This window comes from Schistocerca americana, chromosome X (assembly GCF_021461395.2).
Source record: "Schistocerca americana isolate TAMUIC-IGC-003095 chromosome X, iqSchAmer2.1, whole genome shotgun sequence".
In the NCBI taxonomy this organism is placed as follows: domain Eukaryota; kingdom Metazoa; phylum Arthropoda; class Insecta; order Orthoptera; family Acrididae; genus Schistocerca; species Schistocerca americana.
In genome coordinates, this window is record NC_060130.1 from 533,665,150 (window position 1) to 533,689,522 (window position 24,373).

Sequence of the window (24,373 nt, forward strand, 5' to 3'; positions counted from 1 at the left end):
AGTGGTCTCCCAAACATTTCTCTACGTTCGAAAAGTGAAAGAAGCACAGCATTTAAACCACAAACGTGGCGGTGAGAGGACTCCGTGCTCCTAACGGAGGACTTACTTCCAGCTGTGCATTTGCTGTCTGTTTAGTTTGTCCGTTCTCTGTAAAAGAAAAATGCTGTTGTACATTAATTAGCACAAATGTAGCATATTCTAAAAATTTCAATTTTATTCGTAATATCTAAGCATTAGTGTCTGACAAAATGTAAACATCTGAACAAAAGTTTCCACATCAGTCTCGTTAAAATATTGCTGTAGATTTTTACTTTTTCTAGATCTACTGGGTGGGACCACTTGTCGGAGGCATTGCAGCTGGCGTCATGTCCAGGTGCTTGTTCACAAAGAACACTACAGAAGCAGCACCTGCTGAGACCACAGCTAACACTGAACGTGAACCTTTATTACCATAGATACCTGTGTAACTACTGGTACTGGAATAAGACTGTCTACGGACAGGGAGAGTAATTTTCTCAAATTACTGCAAATTACAACTTACATATTCTGTAAAATGTATTGTAAAGTAATCAAAGCCTATGCTGCTCTGTGTACCTATTTCAAAAAATCTTACAATAAAAGATTAAACGTGAATTTAATCAGAAGCACCCGTATAACACAAATAGCTTAAGTTACTGAAGAATTAAAGGTAAATAATCAAAGTGGTTGTAATGGATTAGTCCCTATAAACTTCGCAAGCCTCTCAAGTTCCTCTATTCTTATCATTAAAATTAGTTCATGCTAACAATACATGATACTTAAGCTTTGGGCCCGTTTTGAACAGTTTAAGATTGATCTTCGTACAGGACATCACACACGAAATAGTCATATCACTGCAAGATACGGAACACACATTGAAATAAACTGACAAATTTTCACTTGCGTAAAAACGTTCTTCTGTTCTCGGAAAATGGAAGGAGGAATAGGGTATTCGCGCAGTATACTAGTGGCGTATTCTAGGAAAAAAACAGTAACAATTGTCCCAAGTAGATGACAAGCTAAACAATTTGCGACAAGTTCTCTTGATGCCCCGTTTAGAGAGACATACAGTAACAACTAACGGCCATTCGAAGTTACTCTAAATTAGCGCACAAGTACCTTACCATGGCATTGGTGTGGGATATAGTGACAAACGAAAATCTTTTAGACCGGTACTCGAATCCCGATTTCTTAAGGTTAATGATAGCATTAATCATCCAGCTATCGACACACGTGCTTCTTCATTTTAACTTACGTATCACAATATCTTGTTCCCTTTTGTGGGGAATACAGCCTAAAGCTGAGGGCATTACGTCATCGATGTAAAAGAGAATGGTGCGTGCATGGATAACAAGTGGTTATTACGAACGCTATCGATAAGCGATAAATGCTGTCATGGCCTGGCACACTCCCTAATTTACATCTAAAAAAAACTGATGCCGAGATAATCGACACATTAGTGCCTTAACTCCTGGAATTCGGTAATTTCATTTCGGGTGTACTTGGGGTGAGCAGAGGAGCTCTACTAAACTACCTACTTACGGCATGTTTGGATGCGAAGGGGAAATAATTTGCTTGGAACTTTTTCACTGTTCCAGAAAAATACTGCAGTCAGGTCTTTCATTACTACCTTAATTTTGAAAACAAAAATTAAACAGGATCTACCACCTGAAATCCTTGGAAGAGCTACGCGTATAGAACCTTGGTGACTTCTCCGTAAAGACCATTTTCTTCGGGTTAAAATTTGGCACTTAAAAATCTGTTGCACGAAACGTGCCTGCACAGAATTCCTTTATAATGGCCTTCAGAAAATCACTCCTGTTCTAATTCACGCAGACGAAATGTAAAAATCCCTCACACATGGATAATTCGACTTCGAAACTTGAGGAATCAGTCAAGAACTTTAACTGGAAATTATCAGTGCTGTAATGTTCGTAGATACGTAACAGTGCATCAAGTTAATGAAAACGTAAAGTCAGTTCTGAAAGTGCAAGAGAGTATACGAGCTCTCACGATTTGTCTTCTCAGGTGCTGAGATACACATACCAATAGATTTAGTGTATCGGAAGACCCAGTGATCTGGCACGGTCATTTTCCGTGAGCAGATAGCAGTCTGATACAGATAGTTTACTCATTTAAGAAACAGACTGGCCACCTTTGGAAGTGACCTATCAGTATGTGAGTCATAAAAATGGTTTTATAAATCATATCAAATAGCGCATGTGATGAGATTTTAAGAAGCATAAATCCGCTTAAACAGTAATGTTGCGTCCTGCAAGTATACAAACGGACTTAAATGTGGCTTCTGTAAAGACGCATGTGCAAAACAATTTTTAACCAAACAAGGCAATGTGAATCCATCTAGCCTCTCGCGCTTGTCACTTTGAAACTATTATTTAAACTTTTAAATTTTTCCGTCACAGGTGAAAAATGTATCTAACTTTAGCCTGTTTTAAAAAAACTTTAGCCCTCCGCCTTAATGCTAAGTTACTGCAATCAGCATCAAGCACGTGATGAAATCTTAGATGAAGAGACATAAATACTTCCGCACGTGATAGGATTTCGAATGAACTGTGCTAGGACTAAAATTTTTGTTGCCTCATATGCGCGATCAGTCACGGAAAACCTTGTTAGGAAAAGGATAGCGTGGCCTTTAAATTCCATCCTTCTATTCATCAAAACTATATAGGAGTTGACTCAGATATAATGAACAATAGTGCCCTCAGCGGAATATAGATGAAAATGTGGACTTCTCTTCCTTTAGTAATATGCTGTGTTGATTATGTTGACAGAATATGGGAGTAGGCTTCCGTGCATAGAGTTCGGAAATTTCAGTAATTACTTCTGGAGTACTAACATTTTGTTGTTCGTCTGCAAATGCGTGGCGTCAGGTTCGGTAAGTTAAGCAACAGAGTTCTTACGCTGCCCTGATATAGTATAAGTCAAATTATAATGCTTTACGAAAACATAGTTGAGGTTAGACTATTTTTAATTTATTACATACGGTCGGTTGGTAAGCCTGCTTATGGGCTATGGTTTCTAGGACTTGCAACACTTCGTAGTAGAGGGATCCCATGACCATAGTACACACTGCAGGAACACTGTGTAAAAGCAAGGTAGCGTCCAGTTGTGTGAAAGATGACGGTAAGAAATCCCGCCTGAGAGCCATGTGCTGTGATTTGCTCCCTGCTTGGTAAAGGTCAAACAGCGAACTTTCTTTCGCGAATAGTCTGTTTATGGCGTAGCTGTTATCAACAAACGAAGTGTGTTTAAGTGGCGTAGTTTAGTCTAGGCAGAACAAATGAATGGGATTACTGAGAAACCGCACATGTCCATTTTTGACAATTGGGTTACAGCTTTTTGTACTCTAAACGCACAGTCCGCTCATGATACACAGAAACACCATATACTGTGGCATTTTTTTTTATGCAGGTATTGAGTTAGTTAAATAAAAGATAAACTCCCATCTACAAAATACATGGGCTGTAACAAAATTTTCTTTCCAGCACTGTATTAAGTAAGCAATCAATGTGCATGTAAATTACAAGAAAATGCACGACCTAAGGCGATTTCTACATCCTACCAAAAGAAACCATCCAGAACTTCTAGACTGAAGCATGCCGGCTAATTCTGTCAAAGAATAAACCAAAGAGAATGGAAAACACAGTTCGGTTCGTTTTTGTCCATAATAGCATTAACGTATGAGGTTAGTAATGAGTTACGCTTATTTACTAAAAAATATTGAGAAGGTTCATATGATCACCAAATTCTAAGGTAACGTCAAGAAAACGTGTCATTGTCTGTGGTGCATCGGCATTCTTCTCTATATTTTTTTCACGAAAAAATGAGCAGGAAATTGTAATTCCAGCATAATTTTAAGGAACAGGTTTCTAAAGGGTTCCAGCCAAATAATCATGATGAACAGGAGTGGAAGACTTGCCGTTTTGACAGACGAATTGGTATAAAAAAAGGAAACGGTTAGTCACGACCACAGATAGATAGTGGACGAATTTATTTGCGACGTTCTCACAAGCATCCAGGGCTCTTAAGACAGACGTTCGGACACCACAAAATGCTCGCAAGATAGGTCCTAAAAACAGTTGCAGAGCAGCACAAGTACACTCGGGTAAGTAGTGTCAGAGTGTTCTTTGTGCGACATGAATTGGAAAGCTCTCTTGTGACAGGATACTAAGCGTAGGTAACTCATTACACGCCAGGTACAAAATGACAGCTGTCAGTGGCGTAACACCAGTTCATTTAGCAAAAAATTCAAAACTACATTTTCGGGCTGAAAATCATGGCCTCGGTATTTTGGGAGCGAAAAAGTCATTTCGGTCGAATTTCTGCTTGCTGGAGAATACACCAATGCACAAATATTGGGAACCTAAAAGACTCGGATGCGTTAAGAACAAAACGAGTAGAATGTTGTCGAGAGGAGTGGGCTTATTGGAAAACTTGTATCTACTTCCATAATAAGTTGGCTAGTCCAGCACACTGTAATTCATTTAAACACCAGGATTCTTACGCTTTCTTCTGAATCATGGTGGAGTCCTAACTGCATCAGCAGATTGGTGTAACATGTTTACTTCTGAGGAATAAGGTTACAGCCGGCCAGTGTACCCGAGCGGTTCTACGCGCTACAGTCTGGAACCGCGCGACCGCTACGGTCGCAGGTTCGAATGCTGCCTCGGGCATGGATGTGTGTAATGTCCTAAGGTTAGTTAGGTTTCAGTAGTTCGAGTTCTAGGGGACTGATGACCTCAGAAGTTGAGTCCGATAGTGCTCAGAGCCATTTGAACCAATAAGGTTACAGTTGGTATATAGCCTCTTAGTTTTCAACATTATAATCTACACCCCTTGGCAAAATTTATCAACTCGCATCTTAGTTTTTCTTATATAAGACTATACGTTCCCCCATTAATCATCAAATAACGTTTTGCATTAGGAAGGTTGATTCTTCCGTTCCTTCTTTACCACAGAAGCTATTGCACAGGAGCCACATACACTACTGACCATTAAAATTGATACACCAAGAAGAAACCCAGATGATAGACGGGTATTCGTTGGACAAATACATTATACTAGAACTGACATGTGATTATATTTTCACGCAATTTGGATGCATAGATCCTGAGAAATCAGTACCCAGAACAACCACCTCTGGCCGTAACAACGACCTTGATACGCCTGGGCATTGAGTCAAACAGAACTTGTATGCCGTGTACAGGTACAGCTGACCATGCAGCTTCAACACAATACCACAATTCATCAACAGTAGTGACTGGCGTATTGTGACGTGTTAGTTGCTCGGCCACCATTGACCAGACGTTTTCAATTGGTGACAGATCTGGAGAATGTGCTGGCCAGGGCAGCAGTCGAACATTTTTTGTATCCAGAAAGGCCCGTACAGGACCTGCAACATGCGGTCGTGCATTATCCTGCTGAAATGTTAGGGTTTCGCAGGGATCGAAAGAAGGGTAGAGCCACGGGTCGTAACACATCTAAAATGTATCGTCCACTGTTCGAAGTGCCGTCAATGCGAACAAGAGGTGACAGAGAAATGTAACCAATGGCACCCCATACCATCACGCCGGGTGATAGGCCAGTATGGCGATGACGAATACACATTCCCAATGTGCGTTCACCGCGATGTCGCCAACCACGGATGCGACCGTCATGATGCTGTAAACAGAACCTGGGTTCATCCTAAAAAATGACGTTTTGCCATTCGTGCACCCAGGTTCGTCGTTGAGTACACCATCGCAGGCGCTCCTGTGTGTGATGCAGCGTCAAGGGTAACCGCAGCCATGGTCTCAGAGCTGATAGTCCATGCTGCTGCAAACGACGTCGAACTGTTCGTTCAGATGGCTGTTGTCTTGCAAATGTCCCCATCTGTTGACTCAGGGATCGAGACGTGGCTGCCCGATCTGTTAGTCATGCGGATAAGATGCCTGTCATCTCGAGTGCTAGTGATATGAGGCCGTTGGGATCCAGCACGGCGTTCCGTATTACCCTCTGAACCCACTGATTCCATATTCTGCTAACAGTCATTGGATCTCGACCAACGCGAGCAGCAATGTCGTAATACGATAAACTGCAGTCGCGATAGGCCACAATCCGACCTTTATCGAACGTGATGGTACGCATTTCTCCATACACGAGGCATCACAATAACGTTTCATCAGGCAACGCCGGTCAACTGCTGTTTGTGTATGAGAAATCGGTTGGAAACTTTCCTCATGTCAGCACGTTGTAGGTGTCGCCACCGGCGCCAATCTTCTGTGAATGCTCTGAAAAGCTAATCATTTGCATATCACAGCATCTTCTTCCTGTCGGTTAAATTTCGGGTCTGTAGCACGTCATCTTCGTGGTGTAGCAATTTTAATGGCCAATTGTGTAATAGAAGCTATGAATCTACATCTGTCGTTAGCGAGCCACAAAATGCTGTGGAATGGAAGTATCTTACTGCAGTGCTGGTTAGTCTTTACACATCTTTAGCAACTAAGACGTTACTGGACTCATTTGTTGCTGTGTTTTGAACCGTTTCCCATATTACCCTGGCGTGGCACATTCTTTTCAATTCCCTGAAGGTTCACGATTGGAATTAAATTTTTAACCGACCAGCAGGTACAAAAAGATGTTCTGAAGTCAGGGAAGGAGCTGGCGGGAGTGTTCTTCGAGGAGGGCTGAAAGAAGCTTGTGCTGTGGTTCGCAACAGGCGTTGCACGGAATGACGATTACGCTGGAAATATAGTCAACAATAGGATGTAATTTTTTCCAAAACTTTTACTAAAATTAAAAAATCTAATGCTTACTTCCTGAACATGCCTCATAAAGCAGCCTTCTCTGTTGCGTACAGCCATAAGTCACTGGATTAAATGGCAGAAACCACGTCCTTACGAAAGTGTTCAAATGTGTCACTGTTAAGGTATGTTTACACTGGGATACATGTATCGCGACATGTATGAGCGACATGTCAATTTGACATGTCGCGATACATCACCTCATACAAAAATTCACGGAACTTGTATGCGGACCCTCCAGCTCATACATGTCGCGTATACATTTTGTATATCGCTTTTTGGCCATATACGAGACATGTATGAGCGACATTTGAAGAACTTGCGCATGCGCAGTACTATCATTTCCTGTCGTCTTGTCGACTGCCGCTTATTTCGACGATTAGCGCATGCGTAGTACCAGGCTCTTTGGCGGCTGTTTGAGTTTTGAAGGTGCTGACTGTCGTTTCGACGTTAATGTATCTGCATAGAATATCAAAAAGTGCCATATGCAACATTATTCTTCGTGTTTTCGAGGCCATTGTGCAAGTTTTATCCCAAGAAGTGAAGGTAAGTTTGATATATATATATATCAGAGTATGTAATACATTATATAATTTTTCATGCTTCTAGCACGTATATCAATGTTTTGCTATTATTCCGGCGGCCTCGCGTGATAATGTTGACAACGGATGCCAATGCCGACAATCGTGTGTGAGATGTTGGCATTAGCAATCGCGCGACAATGCAAATGTTTTGTCACGAAATCTTCGTTTTACGAGGAATCCCCAGTGGCTAAAAAACGAAGTGTTACTGCCAACTGATCCTCTGGTGGAATCACTTCCCGAAAGTTTGTGTTGGTTTTGGACACAAGAGGAGCCACAAGTGATAACAAACCGCGGAAATCCTCTATACTCCTCCTAACATAATTTCTAAAATATGCGCCATCCTCTAGCGTTAATTCGCGAGAAACTCTCTGTGCCACCATCTACGCTTCCTCCGCCTTTTCTTCCTATCATCTTCCAAAAGAGCAAGTGTATCAGCACATAAAAATGTGAAATCTTCCAAATCGTCGTCGGAAGCTATCGCACAGTGATACATATCAACCAATGTAAACGCACGCTCATACATGTATGAGGTTGATACTTGTCAACTCGTACAAGTCGCGATACATGTCGCAAAGTCGCATATACATGTATCGCATACATGTGCCGATACAAATCGCAGTGTAAACGCACCTTTACACAATTGTGCAGAACTTCGACCAGGCAATGTCTGTCCATGGATTAACTTCACAAGGCCACACTTAGTTTGAGGTAAGTGTACTTTCACTGTGCCCCTCCTTACGTATTTTTAAAATTTTTGTCGTCCATTTCGACACGCAAATCACTCGTATCAGCGTTTGAAATCTCGAGATTCCGTAAACACGAGCACTGGTTTAGTAACTGTCGGTCCACATAAGCGCTAATTTCATACTTACGCGCAGATTCATTCATCTTGCAGTCATTTCCACCAGTGTATTTATCTTTAAATGGAGTAAAACGGTGCCGGCCGAAGTGGTCGTGCGGTTAAGGGCGCTGCAGTCTGGAACCGCAAGACCGCTACGGTCGCAGGTTCGAATCCTGCCTCGGGCATGGATGTTTGTGATGTCCTTAGGTTAGTTAGGTTTAACTAGTTCTAAGTTCTAGGGGACTAATGACCTCAGCAGTTGAGTCCCATAGTGCTCAGAGCCATTTTTGGAGTAAAACGGTGTATCTTTTCCCCTAGGGTTCAGACATGTTTGAAAAAGACATTCATCACTTTTATAATATTTACTTAAGTACAGGCCTTTCCATATTATCAATATGGCCGTGTTGGATTACCTACAGAAAACGTTATCCTGACTCAGAAAAAGGCGTTTTTCTTTTACTTATCATTTGGCTACAAATGTAGAAAATGAGGCCATTATTATCGCTTGAAGGACAATGATTCCTGCAATGACCCTACAGTCATCAGAACGCGACCCAGAAAAAATAACATGTATGTGAACTGCAAAAAACTCCACCCAAATGCGCCGAAGAAAACTGCCTGAGCTAATTTTAATTAGGCACACATTAGGTAACCCATGACCCATACAGTACAATGATATTACTCATACTGTTGTTGTGGTCTTCAGTCCAGAGACTGGTTTGATGCAGCTCTCCATGCTACTTTATCCTGTGCAAGCTTCATCTCCCAGTACCTACTGCAACCTACATCCTTCTGAGTCTGTTTAGTGTATTCATCTCTTGGTCTCCCTCTTCGATTTTTACCCTCCACGCTGCCCTCCAGTACTAAAGTGGTGATCCCTTGATGCCTCAGAATATGTCCTACCAACCGATCCCTTCTTCCAGTCAAGTTGTGCTACAAATTTCTCTTATCTCCAATTCTATTCAATACCTCCTCATTAATGTGATCTACCCATCTAATCTTCAGCCTTCTTCTGTAGCACCACATTTCGAAAGCTTCTATTCTCTTCTTGTCCAAACTGGTTATCGTCCATGTTTCACTTCCATACATGGCTACACTCCACACAAATACTTTCAGAAACGACTTCCTGACCCTTAAATCTATACTCGATGTTAACAAATTTCTCTTCTTCCGAAACGATTTCCTTGCGATTGCCAGACTACATTTTATATCCTCTCTATTTCGACCATCATCAGTTATTTTACTCCCTAAATAGCAAAACTCCTTTACTACTTTTAGTGTCTCATTTCCTAATCTAATCCCCTCAGCATCACCCGATTTAATTTGACTACATTCCATTATCCTCGTTTTGCTTTTGTTGATGTTCATCTTATATCCTCCTTTCAAGACACTGTCCATTCCGTTCAACTGCTCTTCCAAGTCCTTTGCTGTTTCTGACAGAATTACAATGTCATCGGCGAACCTCAAAGTTTTTATTTCTTCTCCATGGATTTTAATACCTACTCCGAATTTTTCTTTTGTTTCCTTTACTGCTTGCTCAATATACAGATTGAATAACATCGGGGAGAGGCTACAACCCCGTCTCACTCCTTTCCCAACTACTGCTTCCCTTTCATGCCCCTCGACTCTTATAACTGCCATCTGGTTTCTGTACAAATTGTAAATAGTCTTTCGCTCCCTGTATTTTACCCCTGCCACCTTCAGAATTTGAAAGAGAGTATTCCAGTTAACGTTGTCAAAAGCTTTCTCTAAGTCTACAAATGCTAGAAACGTGGGTTTGCCTTTTCTTAATCTTTCTTCTAAGATAAGTCGTAAGGTTAGTATTGCCTCACGTGTTCCAACATTTCTACGGAATCCAAACTGATCTTCCCCGAGGTCGGCTTCTACCAGTTTTTCCATTCGTCTGTAAAGAATTCGCGTTAGTATTTTGCAGCTGTGACTTATTACACTGATAGTTTGGTAATTTTCACATCTGTCAACACCTGCTTTCTTTGGGATTGGAATTATTATATTCTTCTTGAAGTCTGTAGGTATTTCGCCTGTCTCATACATCTTGCTCATCAGATGGTAGAGTTTTGTCATGACTGGCTCTCCCAAGGCCATCAGTAGTTCTAATGGAATGTTGTCTACTCCCGGGGCCTTGTTTCGACACAGGTCTTCCAGTGCTCTGTCAAACTCTTCACGCAGTATCTTATCTCCCATTTCATCTTCATCTACATCCTCTTCCATTTCCATAATATTGTCCTCAAGTACATCGCCCTTTTAATAAACCCTCTATATACTCCTTCCACCTTTCTGCCTTCCCTTCTTTGCTTAGCACTGGGTTTCCATCTGAGCTCTTGATATTCATACAAGTTGTTCTCTTCTCTCCAAAGGTCTCTTTAATTTTCCTGTAGGCAGTATCTATCTTACCCCTAGTGAGACAAGCCTCTACATCCTTACATTTGTCCTCTAGCCATCCCTGCTTAGCAATTTTTCACTTCTTGTCCATCTCATTTTTGAGACGTTTGTATTCCTTTTTGCCTGCTTCATTTACTGCATTTTTATATTTCCTCCTTTCATCAATTAAATTCAATATTTCTTCTGTTACCCAAGGATTTCTATTAGCCCTCGTCTTTTTACCTACTTGATTCTCTGCTGCCTTCACTACTTCATCACTCGGAGCTACCCATTCTTCTTCTACTGTATTTCTTTCCCCCATTCCTGTCAATTGTTCCCTTATGCTCTCCCTGAAACTCTGTACAACCTCTGGTTCTTTCAGTTTATCCAGGTCCCATCTCCTTAAATTCCCGCCTTTTTGCAGTTTCTTCAGTTTCAATCTACAGTTCATAACCAATAGATTGTGGTCAGAATCCACATCTGCCCCTGGAAATGTCTTACAATTTAAAACCTGGTTCCTAAATCTGTCTTACCATTATGTAATCTATCTGATACCTTTTAGTATCTCCAGGACTCTTCCAGTTATACAACCTTCTTTCATGATTCTTGAACCAAGTGTTAGCTATGATTAAGTTATGCTGTGTGCAAAATTCTACAAGGCGGCTTCCTCTTTCATTTCTTCCCCCCAATCCATATTCACCTACTATGTTTCCTTCTCTCCCTTTTCCTACTGTCGAATTCCAGTCACCCATGACTATTAAATTTTCGTCTCCCTTCACTACCTGAATAATTTCTTTTATCTCGTCATACATTTCATCAATTTCTTCATCATCTGCAGAGCTAGTTGGCATATAAACTTGTATTACTGTAGTAGGCATGGGCTTTGTGTCTATCTTGGTCACAATAATGCGTTCACTATGCTGTTTGTAGTAGCTAACCCGCACTCCTAATTTTTTATTCATTATTAAACCTACTCCTGCATTACCCCTATTTGATTTTGTATTTATAACCCTGTAATCACCTGACCAGAAGTCTTGTTCCTCCTGCCACCGAACTTCACTAATTCCCACTATATCTAACTTTAACCTATCCATTTCCCTTTTTAAATTTTCTAACCTACCCGCCCGATTAAGGGATCTGACATTCCACGCTCCGATCCGTAGAATGCCAGTTTTCTTTCTCCTGATAGCGACGTCCTCTTGAGTAGTCCCCGCCCGGAGATCCGAATGGGGGACTATTTTACCTCCGGAATATTTTACCCAAGAGGACGTCATCATCATTTAATCATACAGTAAAGCTGCACATACTAGTATAACACAAATACTTAAATTTACAGAAATGAAAAAAATCTTAATAAAACGTAATTTAGAACTGCATGTTTTACAGCTTCCCTCTTTTCCCATGGAATGGATTACATTATGTGACAGGATGTTTTGTGAGGCAGCACTTAAATGTTATACTGATATCCTTTAATAATTCCTGGATTATAGGAAAACTTGTATCTATTTCTATAATAAGTTGGCTAGTTCAGCACACTGTAAGTCATTTAAACACCAGGATTCTTAAGTTTTCTTGTGAATCAGGGTGGAGTCCTAATTCCATGAGCCGATTGGTGTAACATGTTTATTTCTGAGGAATAAGGTTACAGCTAATATATAGCCGCTTAGTTCTCAACATCATAATCTACACCCCTTGGCAAAATCTACCATCTCGCATCTTAGTTTTTGTTATATAAGACAATACTTTCCCCATTAATCATCAAATAAGGTTTTGCACTAGGAAGGTTGATTCTTCCGTTCCTTCTTTGCTACATAGGGTATTGTACAGGAGCCACATAATAGAAGCTATGAATCTACATCTATTGTTAGCAAGTGACAAAATTCTGTGGAATGGAAGTATCTTACTGCAGTGCTGTTTCCAATCGTATCATAGCTTTTTTTTTATATCTGTGCATATTTGCCTTCAGTATATTAATACGTAATATTGCCCCTTTATTTCTTCAATTAAATTATAGTCTGATTCCCGTATGGCTTACGCATCCCCGATTATGTACTAACCTCCATCCTTGCTTTGTTTCGAAGTGGAAGTTTTTTGTACTACATGCAAAACTAAAAATGTAAGAGAGAGAGCAGATAAAAAACTTTATTGTACATAATAAATTATATTACCTGCATTAAGAACGAAATACTTTCTCTTGCTGGCCATAAAAAAGCGTGATACTTGCGTTCTTGTTTCGACCCAATGTTCGATTTTTCAATATGAAATTTTGAGATAAGTATTCTTATTCCCAAAGAGTAAATGGAACTTTATCCAGTAGTCTGTTTCTAAGTAAAATATACTCGATCTCATTCCTCACGTTTCTTATAAACTAGATAATAATTTAACTTGAAATAGATTTTCCGGCCTACAAATTAAGCCACCAGTGACTTCAGTTAGTATGCATTTGAGACCTTAACGCTTGTGAATGTAGACATGTGGTTTAACTTTAACTCTGTAGATTGGACATTAGGATGATGGCTCTGAGCACTATAGGACTTAGAGATCATCAGTGCCCTAGAACTTAAACCTAATTGACTTAAGGACATCACACACATCCATGCCCGAGGCAGGATTCGAAACTGTGACCGTAGCGGCCGCGCGGTTCCAGACTGTAGAGTCTAGAACCGCTCGGTCACCCCGGCCAGCGGACATTAGGCTTAACACAAGAACCCTAATCTTAACGAGTAGTACCTGGATGCTGCATCATCTGCCCCATATAGCATTTTAATGTGTTACACTCTGAGAAATGTCACATACACGATAAATGATTAACTATGTACATTCCTGTAGTAGGATACCTAACAGCTTTCTGTGATCTTATCATTTTAAATTCTTTTTTAGTTCTATACGTGGCCTCTTAACAATTGGATCTGGTGATTAACACTATTACACAGAAAAAGCGACTGTAATAATTATGAATTAACTACTGTTGCTTTATCTCTAGACAGTACGACCTTAAAAGCGACTGTGAATGTAAACATCCCACTTCACTGTCTAGAACTAAAACTACCACTTTTTATTCTCGAGTCAGAAACATGCAAATTTACAAAAGTAGCCATACACGTAAATCAAAATTATATATATTTTTCATTTTGTTATAGATGGCGCTGTAATAGTCACTAGCGTATAAATACGAGGTATCACGTAACATTCCGCCAGTGCGGACTGTATTTGCTTCGTGATACATTACCCGTGTTACAATGGACCGTTTACCAATTGCGGAAAAGTTCGATATCGTGTTGATGTATGGCTATTGTGATCAAAATGCCCAACGGGCGCGTGCTATGTATGCTGCTCGGTATCCTGGATGACGTCATCCAAGTCTCAGGACCGTTCGCCGGATAGTTAAGTTATTTAGGGAAATAGGAAGTGTTCAGCCACATGTGAAATGTCAACCACGACCTACAACAAATGATGATGCCCAAGCAGGTGTTTTAGCTACTGTCGCGGCTAATCCGTACATCAGTAGCAGATAAATTGCGCGAGAATCAGGAATCTCAAAAAAGTCGGTGTTGAGAATGCTACATCAACATCGATTGCACCCGTACCATATTTCTATGCACCAGGAATTACATGGCGACGACTCTGAACGTCGTGTATAGTTCTGCCACTGGACACAAGAGAAATTACGGGACGATGACAGATTTCTTGCACGCGTTCTATTTAGCGACGAAGCATCATTCACCAATAGCGGTAACGTAAACCGGCATAATATGCACTATTAGGCAACGGCAAATCCACGATGGCTGCGACAAGTGGAACATCAGCGACCTTGGCGGGTTAATGTATGGTGCTGCATTATGGGAAGAAGGATAATTGGCCCCCATTTTATCGATGGCGATCTAAATGGTGCAATGTATGCTGATTTCCTACGTAATGTTCTACCGATGTTACTACAAGATGTTTCACTGCATGACAGAATGGCGATGTACTTCCAATATGATGAATGTCCGGCACATAGCTCGCGTGCGGTTGAAGCAGTGGATTGGTCGTCGAAGAACCGTACCATGGCCCGCACGTTCACCGGATGTGACGTTCCCGGATTTCTTTCTGTGGAGAAAGTTGAAGGATATTTGCTATCGTGACCCACCGACAACGCCTGACAACATGCGTCAGCGCATTGTTAATGCATGTGCGAACATTACGGAAGGCGAACTACTCGCTGTTTAGAGGAATGTCGTTACACGTACTGCCAAATGCATTGAGGTTGACGGACATCATTTTGAGCATGTATTGCATTAATGTGGTATTTACAGGTATTCACGCTGTAACAGCATACCTTCTCGGAAATGATGAGTTCACAAAGGTACATGTATCACATTGGAACAACCGAAATAAAATGTTCAAACGTACCTACTTTCTGTATTTTAATTTAATAAACCTACCTGTACCAACTGTTCGCCTAAAACTGTGAGTCATATGTCTGTGACTATTACAGCGCCATCTATCACAAAGCGAAAAAAGTGGTTCAACTAAAACATTCGTATTTCTTTACGTACTACACGAATATGTAATAAAAATAGGGGTTCGTATTTAAGAAAACGCAGTTGATATCCGTTTGACATATGGCAGCGCCATCTAGCGGGCCAACCATAGCGCCATCTGGTTTCCCCCTTCAAGCTAGACAAGTTTCATTATTTGTAGTTCTTTCGTTTGACGCTTATTTCGTGAGACATTTGGCCCGGTCACGATCGACGCACCACCCTGTGTATCTATATATAGCTGATTTCTCCGTGTAGCCAATATAGCTCAGTCGGTTAAGTGATGGAGCTATAGTGGCTACACATACTATTATCGTCCCTTCAAATGTATCTCTCTATATATGCCAACTATTTGTCAGTACCTGTTATAGTTAGTATCATGGCAGGGTGGGTGAAACATCCTCATCACAAGGACTTTGTTGTCGGTGACTGATCCTGTGAAGATGCAAAAGAAGACCTGAGGAAGAAGAACGGAATTCTCCTTCCTTATTAATATACGTGCAATTATTTTAGGTCCATCCAATTGTGGTAAGGCTAATATCCTCATGACGCTGCTAACACATGTAACACACTAATTACTTCCTGCCTTCCATGCGGAGCACGTATTGATCTCACCGCGGACTTCTAGTACTCAACCACACACGGGCCTGAAGATGGCATTGACACAACGTCGAAACTAGTAGCCAAATAAATATGAAATCTTAAGTACATCTGGAGGAGTTTCATTTTTAATAAAGAGAGAGGCATATAGATGGAGTCCGATTTGAACATGTTTGTGTACTCTCAAAAATACTGTTTCAACCCAAGTATCAGCTATTACAGGAGATATTGCGCGGTGTAGATGGTGTTACATACACGACATTCAGTGAAAGCGGTGATATCACTCCACCTGAAAAAAGCAAAGGCAAACACTGTTTTCATATTTGACGATGTTGCTGTGGGAAACCAAGACCAAATTCGAAAATATTTCTGTTTCTATTGTCATATGGGAGCTGATGTATTTTATCTAAGCCAAACATATTCCAGAATCCCGAAACAGTTGGTTAGGGATCATGCAAACCTCGTTATAGCCTTCAAACAAGACAATCTGAATTACCAGGCACATGTAGGAACTGACATGACGTTCAATGATTTTGTAAAGATATGTGCTGATTGCTGGAATCATTCACAGTATGGTTTTCTCGTTATTCATAAAACAAGAAAACTGAGTGATGGTAGGTACAGGCGAAACTTTCAAGGGTTTCTGCATATATAGCACGGTAAGAGAGGTTAGTACATCAGTATACGCTGCACCGTGGACAAATTCGAGCGCATGTCTATTTCTCAACCCGAGAGAATGGGTGTACTCAGACAGAATATTCGCCTGCACATGGATGCGAAAATTCAGGCTATTGTGCATAAAGTTGGAGGTATGCGCAGAGAACTAGAGACCTATTACAAGACTCTTCAGGGCATGGTGAATGTGTTAAATGAGTTAGTGAATGAAGTTGGTAAGAAAGTAACCGACTTAACTCAAAAAGTCGAGGCTATCGAGGGGAAAATAGATGTAGAGTTCCTTCGTGTTGAGAACGGAGAGCTAGCACATAGTAAGAGAAAGAAGAAGAGCGGATATATAAAGTCTCACGCTGCGGAGATGTCTGATAAGTATACACCATGATGTCAACGAAGCCGAAAGTGATTCAAGCGTGGAAAGCAGTTCGAAAGAAATTACGGTCGCTGAGGTTAGGGCATATGGATCGACAGCAAGCACTAAGAGAGACCTTTAAGCTGGTTACTGAATCTCTCAGACAGCTCTCAGCAAAAAGAAAAACACGCGAGAACTATGGTGTTGCCATTGACGAATTCATTATCCGTCACGCCCCTGGTCAGATAGAACATTCGGCGTTAGCAGGGGAAGACGGTACATGTTGGGCATGTAGCCTATAACTGTAACTGATGACACAATACAGATTGGTGATAGGTGGTCTCCTTGAGAACACCTGATTTAATGAATCTTATTTTCCCAAGACCTACCAAAAAACCTGTAAATTATTCAGTTAATGAAAGGGAAACGTACCGTGGAATAAGATCGCGAAAAGCCTTAGCAACGCGAAATATAAAACCATTATAAAACCAATACTTGATGGCGAAAACAATGACAACAACAGCAGCAGCATCGGTGATGGTACTGACATGGAGCATAAAGCAGTGAACAATCGAATCCGGCAGTATATATATTTTATGACGACCCCAACGAGCTAATAGATCGACTACGGCTGCTCATGGCGTCGGCTGCTGCACGTAATACAGCTCATTTGAATGAGGCTATTTCAATAATCTCTAAGCTAAGAGAGAGAGATATCATCGAATAAGTATGGAGACAGTAGTTCGAGAACTGCACAAACCAGCACGCAAAACATGTTATGATTAAAGATTAGTTTTACAATAGGTATTTCAAGAAATAAAAGATCGAATGTGGATACGTTGTAACCTTCGCGGCTTCCAGAAGTAATTACTCCATATAATCGAACCAAACATACCACAATAAAAATGAGACCAATCGATGTTCATGATGATGGACTCATGGATACGGTGTACTATCGCATTAAAATTCTGGATCCACGCAGACAGAAATTTAATGTAGGTGATCTGGTACGGCCTTTGAGGAATCATACCTACCGAACTGGTCAACAGAGATATTTACAGTTTCAAAGGCGTTAAGAACGAATCCTGGAACTTATATATTGAAGGATAGTAAAGATGAAGGAATTGCAGGCTGCTTCTACGCGGAGGAGCTGCAGAAAAGCTCAGAACCGAATGTGTTTCTCGTGGAAAGAGTCATAAGACGCCGGGGAAATAAAGCACTAGTCAATGGCTTGGTTTTCCTGCTGCACTAAACAGTTGGACTGATGCTAACGATTTGCTGTATAATGGGGGGCTCACAGCCCACAACCACCGCAGTAGCATAGCATGCGTGTTAGGAGACGCATTAAAGGAGGTGGTGGTATTCTAGACAAACTGACAGTGGAATTACTCATCCCTGGGTATAGCTCGAACGGTCAAGAACGCGCAAAACTCCCAAGCGCAGTTAGAAGAGGCAAGAAGACATAACCGCATGATGGAAGCCGCAACCTTCGGAAAAGGACTATACTTGAAACCGTACAGGAAAGGGCTTGTTCTATTCATAAATTTAAAAAATCCCATTAGCGGTCCTACCAGATCGTTCACTGACAAATACTGATCATCTTAAGTTTGTTAGAAATAAATTCTACATTCCAAGATTCCGTGGTGTGTTTATGCGGGATACACTACCGAAAACTATGTAGAAAACTAGTGAATGCGGCTCTGTGAATTTAGATGTTGCTGGAGGACCTGGCACCTACTGGGTATAATATGTTATGAAAAATGCTGATACCGTCTACTATTTCGACTCATGTGGTGACCTACAACCACCAGAAGAATACAGCAATACTTCACACACATAAGACATGTGTTCTACAATTATCGGCGCTATCAGGACTTTAATACATACCACTGTGAACATCTATGAATCATGTTTCTCTTGACGTTTAAAAAGAAGAAGAAGCATTCTATATAAGGAGGAGCTTTAAATATTCCTTCATCAGTTGAGGTTCAGTTGCAATGTCGAACACTTTGACGTTAAAAGAACGATCTTCTGCACTGCGTGCAAATTACTTCCCGCCAATTGAGTTGAGCATTGGTGAATGAAGTATTGCATTGATTGGACTGGCGACGTACAACAGCATCCCAAATATCAGTGAGACTAACAACAAAATGTATCTGGATATTAATGGTGAAAAAGACAATGTGTAAATAGAACCGGGTGCAAACGATATCGATGATTTAAATGAAGTCTTAAAACAGTCTAGAAAAGATATTGAGCTAAGTGTAAACATCAATACACTTAAATCTGAAATAAGGATTGTAAATGCAACTATTGACTTTAACCACAAAGGTTCAATAGGGCTCCTACTGGGTTTCAGAAAAGGGCAGGTTTTGAAGAAGGATCCAAGTAAATTTTAGAAGTCAGATCAGACTGTGGACATACTTCCTGTCAGCACAATCCGAGTCGAGTGTAACACTGCAACGAACTCCTATCTCAACGACAGTCTGATTCATACTATCTACGGGTTCTTCCCCTCAGTTGCAACGGGGTATAAGATTGTTGAGACACCTGACAGTGCAATATACCTTCCAGTGACAGCTCAGACATTACACTATTTGGAGCTGCGTATTGTGGACCAGAATAATCAACTTGTTGACTTTCGCGCTGAGGAAATCACTGTACGATTACATCTAAGGCGTACGGTAAAAAACAAGTGCACGTAATCCACAACACGTCACTTCGCTACCGAACCACAACGTGATAACACGTGCGATCTACGACTTTCTTAAATCAGTTGGCTTGAAACCTCGCAATGACATCCTCACTCAGTATAACGAGTCCAATAGAGTATGATGAGAGAATTATACGCCAGGAATACTTCTCTCATAAACCTTATGCTTCATCTACATTTAACAAGAACGATGAAATTAGGATTGTTATCCAGCACCAAGACGCACTGATGCTTCCATGCAAGAGTTTCCTATATCTAGAGGGGTCATTCAAGAAACCAGACGGCAGCGATACAGTGGAATCCAAGCTTACACGTAACGCTTTAGCATTCCTCTTCCAAGAGATACGCTATGAACTCAATCTACATCTACATACATACTCCGAAAGCCACCTGACGGTGTGTGGTGGAGGGTACTTTGAGTACCTCTATCGGTTCTCCCTTCTCTTCCAGTCTCGTATTGTTCGTGGAAAGAAAGATTGTCGGTATGCCTCTGGGTGGGCTCTAATCTCTCTGATTTTATCCTCATGGTCTCTTTGCGAGATATACGTAGGAGGGAGCAATATACTGCTTGACTCCTCGGTGAAGGTATGTTCTCGAAACTCCAACAGAAGCCCGTACCGAGCTACTGAGCGTCTTTCTTGCAGAGTCTTCCACTGGAGTTTATCTATCATCTCCGTAACGCTTTCGCGATTACTAAATGATCCTGTAACGAAGCGCGCAGCCCTCTGTTGGATCTTCTCTATCTCTTCTATCAACCCTATCTGTTACGGATCCCACACCGGGGAGCAGTATTCAAGCAGTGGGCGAACAATTTTACTGTACCCTACTTTCTTTGTTTTTGGATTGCATTTCCTTAGGGTTCTTCCAATGAATCTCAGTCTGGCATTTGCTTTACCGACGATTAATTTTATATGGTCATTCCATTTTAAAACACTCCTAATGCCTACCCCTCAGATAATTTATGTAATTAACTGCTTCCAGTTGCTTACCTGCTATATTGTAGCTAAATGATAAAACATCTTTCTTTCTATGTATTCGCAGCGCATTACACTTGTCTACATTGAGATTCAATTACCATTCCCTGCACCATGCGTCAATACGTTGCAGATACTCCTGCAGTTCGGTACAATTTTCCATTGTTACAACCTCTCGATATTCTACAGCATCATCCGCCAAAAGCCTCAGTGAACTTCCGATGTTATCCACAAGGTCATTCCCCTGCGGCACACGTGAAATCGCTCTTACTTCGGAAGACTTCTCTCAACTGAGAATGACATGCTGCGTTCTGTTATCTAGGAACTCTTCAATCTGCTCACACAATTGGTCTGACAGGCCATATTTCTTACTTTGTTCATTAAACGACTGTGGGGAACTGTATCAAACGCCTTTCGGAAGTCAAGAAACTCGGCATCTACCTGGGAACCCGAGTCTATGGCCCTCTGAGTCTCGTGGACGAATAGCGCGAGCTGGGATTTCACACGATCAGTGGATCTGAAATCAACCGTACACTCAATGTTGGACAACATCAACCATTAAAACATACGTCTCTACATCACCCGTGGATCTGCATAGTTTAGAAAATGCGGGGTGGTTCATAGACGATCTGGAGCATAGAACAGTGCAGAGATCAAGCGATTTACTGCATGCATACCTCTAAAAATACTTATTGGCTACTTTGAGGACAAGAGGCAAAGCTAAACAGGTACTCATTCTTGTATGGAGTGCGACAGATAATAACTCATACATTCAAAGAGCTCAAGAGGAGAATATGTTCACAATCAGGAACATAATATGGAAAATGCCTCATCAGTGTATCAGACAAGGAGCGTTTGAAGCTTTAAAAAGTTCTGTATTCCGGTACATTTCTATTACTAACATTCCGCTCTTTGGAGTTTTTCGAGTACCCAGTGCTACCGACTGCAAGCAGATAAACATGGGCTATCAAAACCTCTCCACAGCTAGAGACACCTAGGTTCATCATAAATACGTTTCAGACTGGCAGAAGATGGAATACAGCAAATGACTACAATGTGTTCGGCAACTGCAGGTTAACTAGTGCCAAAGTCTACCTGAATTCAGAATTCTATCCATATGACAATTTACATCTGCAGTGGGATGAAAATGTATAGCCTACAGTCTAGGATACGACATGTACGCGAGGTTTCATGCTTCTTACTATGAAAGTGCTGAAGAAGAATGAGGAGGTTGTCCACTCATTCCACGGAAATTCAAGGAGCTATCACTGATTATCGTTATAGACCGTTCGAAATAGAACAAGATAATTTAGTCTGGACCTATAGATGTGCCAATTGAATCTGAATCTTCAACAAATTTTCCAGAACACACTGTCACGTATGCTCTAGTTCTACATGACCGTATGATCAACTACTGCCCGCTCACCGGTGTTGTGCAACGAGCTGTATAAATGAACAGGTGCTGCACCATACCTAGAGCACTTCACAATGGCATCTCAAGGTGTGAACATCATTGCAGAGGCTCAGCGTTTCTATTATGATAAGTGTAGACAGCTCATAAATAGAGATGTTCCATTCGTAGCGTATACACAAGATGCGGGAATAATAGAGACATTCTCAACAAACATTGCATCACCGAGGTCTTTCAAGTATGTGAAGTGTGCTAAGACACGGAAGAGTGCAAAGTGGCTAACACATTTCTACCATGGCATTCACTGGGATGATCCTGGCATACCCTATAAAGATATGGTGACGGCGTTTAAATTATTCGATCACACAGATACCATCATCTACGTGAAGGGGAAGGAGAAGATCTCATGGGTGCATCGAATCTTTAAGTTTGCTGCTATTCAAGACCCGGAACTCTATGGGTGTCCTTCTCGCCATCGACTCAAGAACAAGAAGATGTGTGAAAATAGTGTTGCTGTGTCTGCTTATGAAAATGTAAAATTACTTTTAAGTTGGATAAGAAATAAATGAATTTTTACTTCACAACCTCTGTGTTCCTTTCTTCAGCCCCGTACCCACTTTGACAGTGTACAGTTTTAACCACATGCTATCTCTGTGGATTTCTTCAAGCACAGGAGATATAAGTTTAGACTTGTCTGCTATATATCTTTGGAAGCGGACATGGTCACTTGCTTCCTGCTCCCATAAGCCAATTCGTGCTGCACGATAGGCGTAATTCCATGCAGCTATTTTACATATTTTGTTATCTTCCATCTTAAACTTCACCTCCTTAATAGCACTTATCTTCAGCAAAACTAATGTCGTTTGAGACCTACACAGCCTTTATACACATATACATACATCATGCAATAGGGGATGGTTTTTTTTTTATAAATAACGACAACAAAGACGTACAGTGACGAATGTTTTCTTCGTTTATTCAGTTCACACAAATACAATATAGTTCTTGAGGTACAATATAATTCTTGAGGTACAATGTAGCCTTTTGAGTTACAATATAGTATTTTTGAAGTATAAATTGATTCTGCCATTCCAATGTAGAAATACTTTAAACTTATACTCTACAACAGTAACACTGATAGGAATTTTTTTCTTACAAATCCACGCTAAAAACTAATGTGGAGATACTTTCTTTACTACAATTAAATTCCACACCACCTGTAGCATAGCTTTTACAATAATTCTGATGGACTGTGCACCCCCAGGATCGAATTTCAGCTGTCCCCAATAGCAGAGGTTCTTACAATAACAATTCTGATAGACTGTGAGTGTAGATATATACAGGGTGAGTCACCTAACATTACCACTGGATATATTTCGTAAATCACATCAAATACTGACGAATCGATTCCACAGGCCGAACGTGAGGAGAGGGGCTAGTGTAATTGGTTAATACAAACCATAAAAAAATGCACGGAAGTATGTTTTTTAACACAAACCTACGTTTTTTAAAGGGAACCACGTTAGTTTTGTTAGCACATCTGAACATATAAACAAATACGTAATCAGTGCCGTTTGTTGCATTGTAAAATGTTAATTACATCCGGAGATGTTGTAACATAAAGTTGACGCTTGAGTACCACTCCTCCGCTGTTCGATCGTGTGTATCGGAGAGCACCGAATTACGTAGGGATCCAAAGGGAACGGTGATGGACCTTAGGTACAGAAGAGACTGGAACAGCACATTACGTCCACATCCTAACACCTTTTTATTGGTCTTTTTCGCTGACGCACATGTACATTACCATGAGGGGTGAGGTACACGTACACACGTGGTTTCCGTTTTCAATTACGGAGTGGAATAGAGTGTGTCTCGACATGTCAGGCCAATAGATGTTCAATGTCGTGGCCATCATTTGCTGCGCGCAACTGCAATCTCTGGCGTAATGAATGTCGTACACGCCGCAGTACTTCTGGTGTAATGTCGCCGCAGGCTGCCACAATACGCTGTTTCAAATCCTCTGGGGTTGTAGGCACATCACGGTACACATTCTCCTTTAACGTACCCCACAGAAAGAAGTCCAGAGGTTTAAGATCAGGAGAACGGGCTGGCCAATTTATGCGTCCTCCACGTCCTATGAAACGTCCGTCGAACATCCTGTCAAGGGTCAGCCTAGTGTTAATTGCGGAATGTGCAGGTGCACCATCATGCTGATACCACATACGTCGACGCGTTTCCAGTGGGACATTTTCGAGCAACGTTGGCAGATCATTCTGTAGAAACGCGATCTATGTTGCAGCTGTTTGGGCCCTTGCAATGAAGTGAGGACCAATGAGGTGGTCGCCAATGATTCCGCACCATAAATTTGCAATCCACGGTCGCTGTCGCTCTACCTGTCTGAGCCAGCGAGGATTGTCCACGGACCAGTAATGCATGTTCCGTAGATTCACTGCCCCGTGGTTTGTGAAACCCGCTTCATCAGTAAACAGGTATAACTGCAACGCAT

At 41.2% G+C, this 24,373-nt stretch overlaps 1 protein-coding gene across 1 annotated transcript in view; it reads left to right on the forward strand.

Moving 5' to 3' along the window:
* The window catches only part of LOC124556135 (aquaporin AQPAe.a-like), a 47,432-nt gene extending 46,977 nt beyond the window's left edge, over positions 1 to 455 (forward strand). Inside the window, exon 6 of the mRNA XM_047130151.1 lies at positions 321 to 455. Within this exon, the coding sequence (XP_046986107.1) occupies positions 321 to 455 (135 nt within the window). The remainder of the gene's footprint in view (positions 1 to 320) is intronic.
* Positions 456 to 24,373: the final 23,918 nt, after the last annotated feature.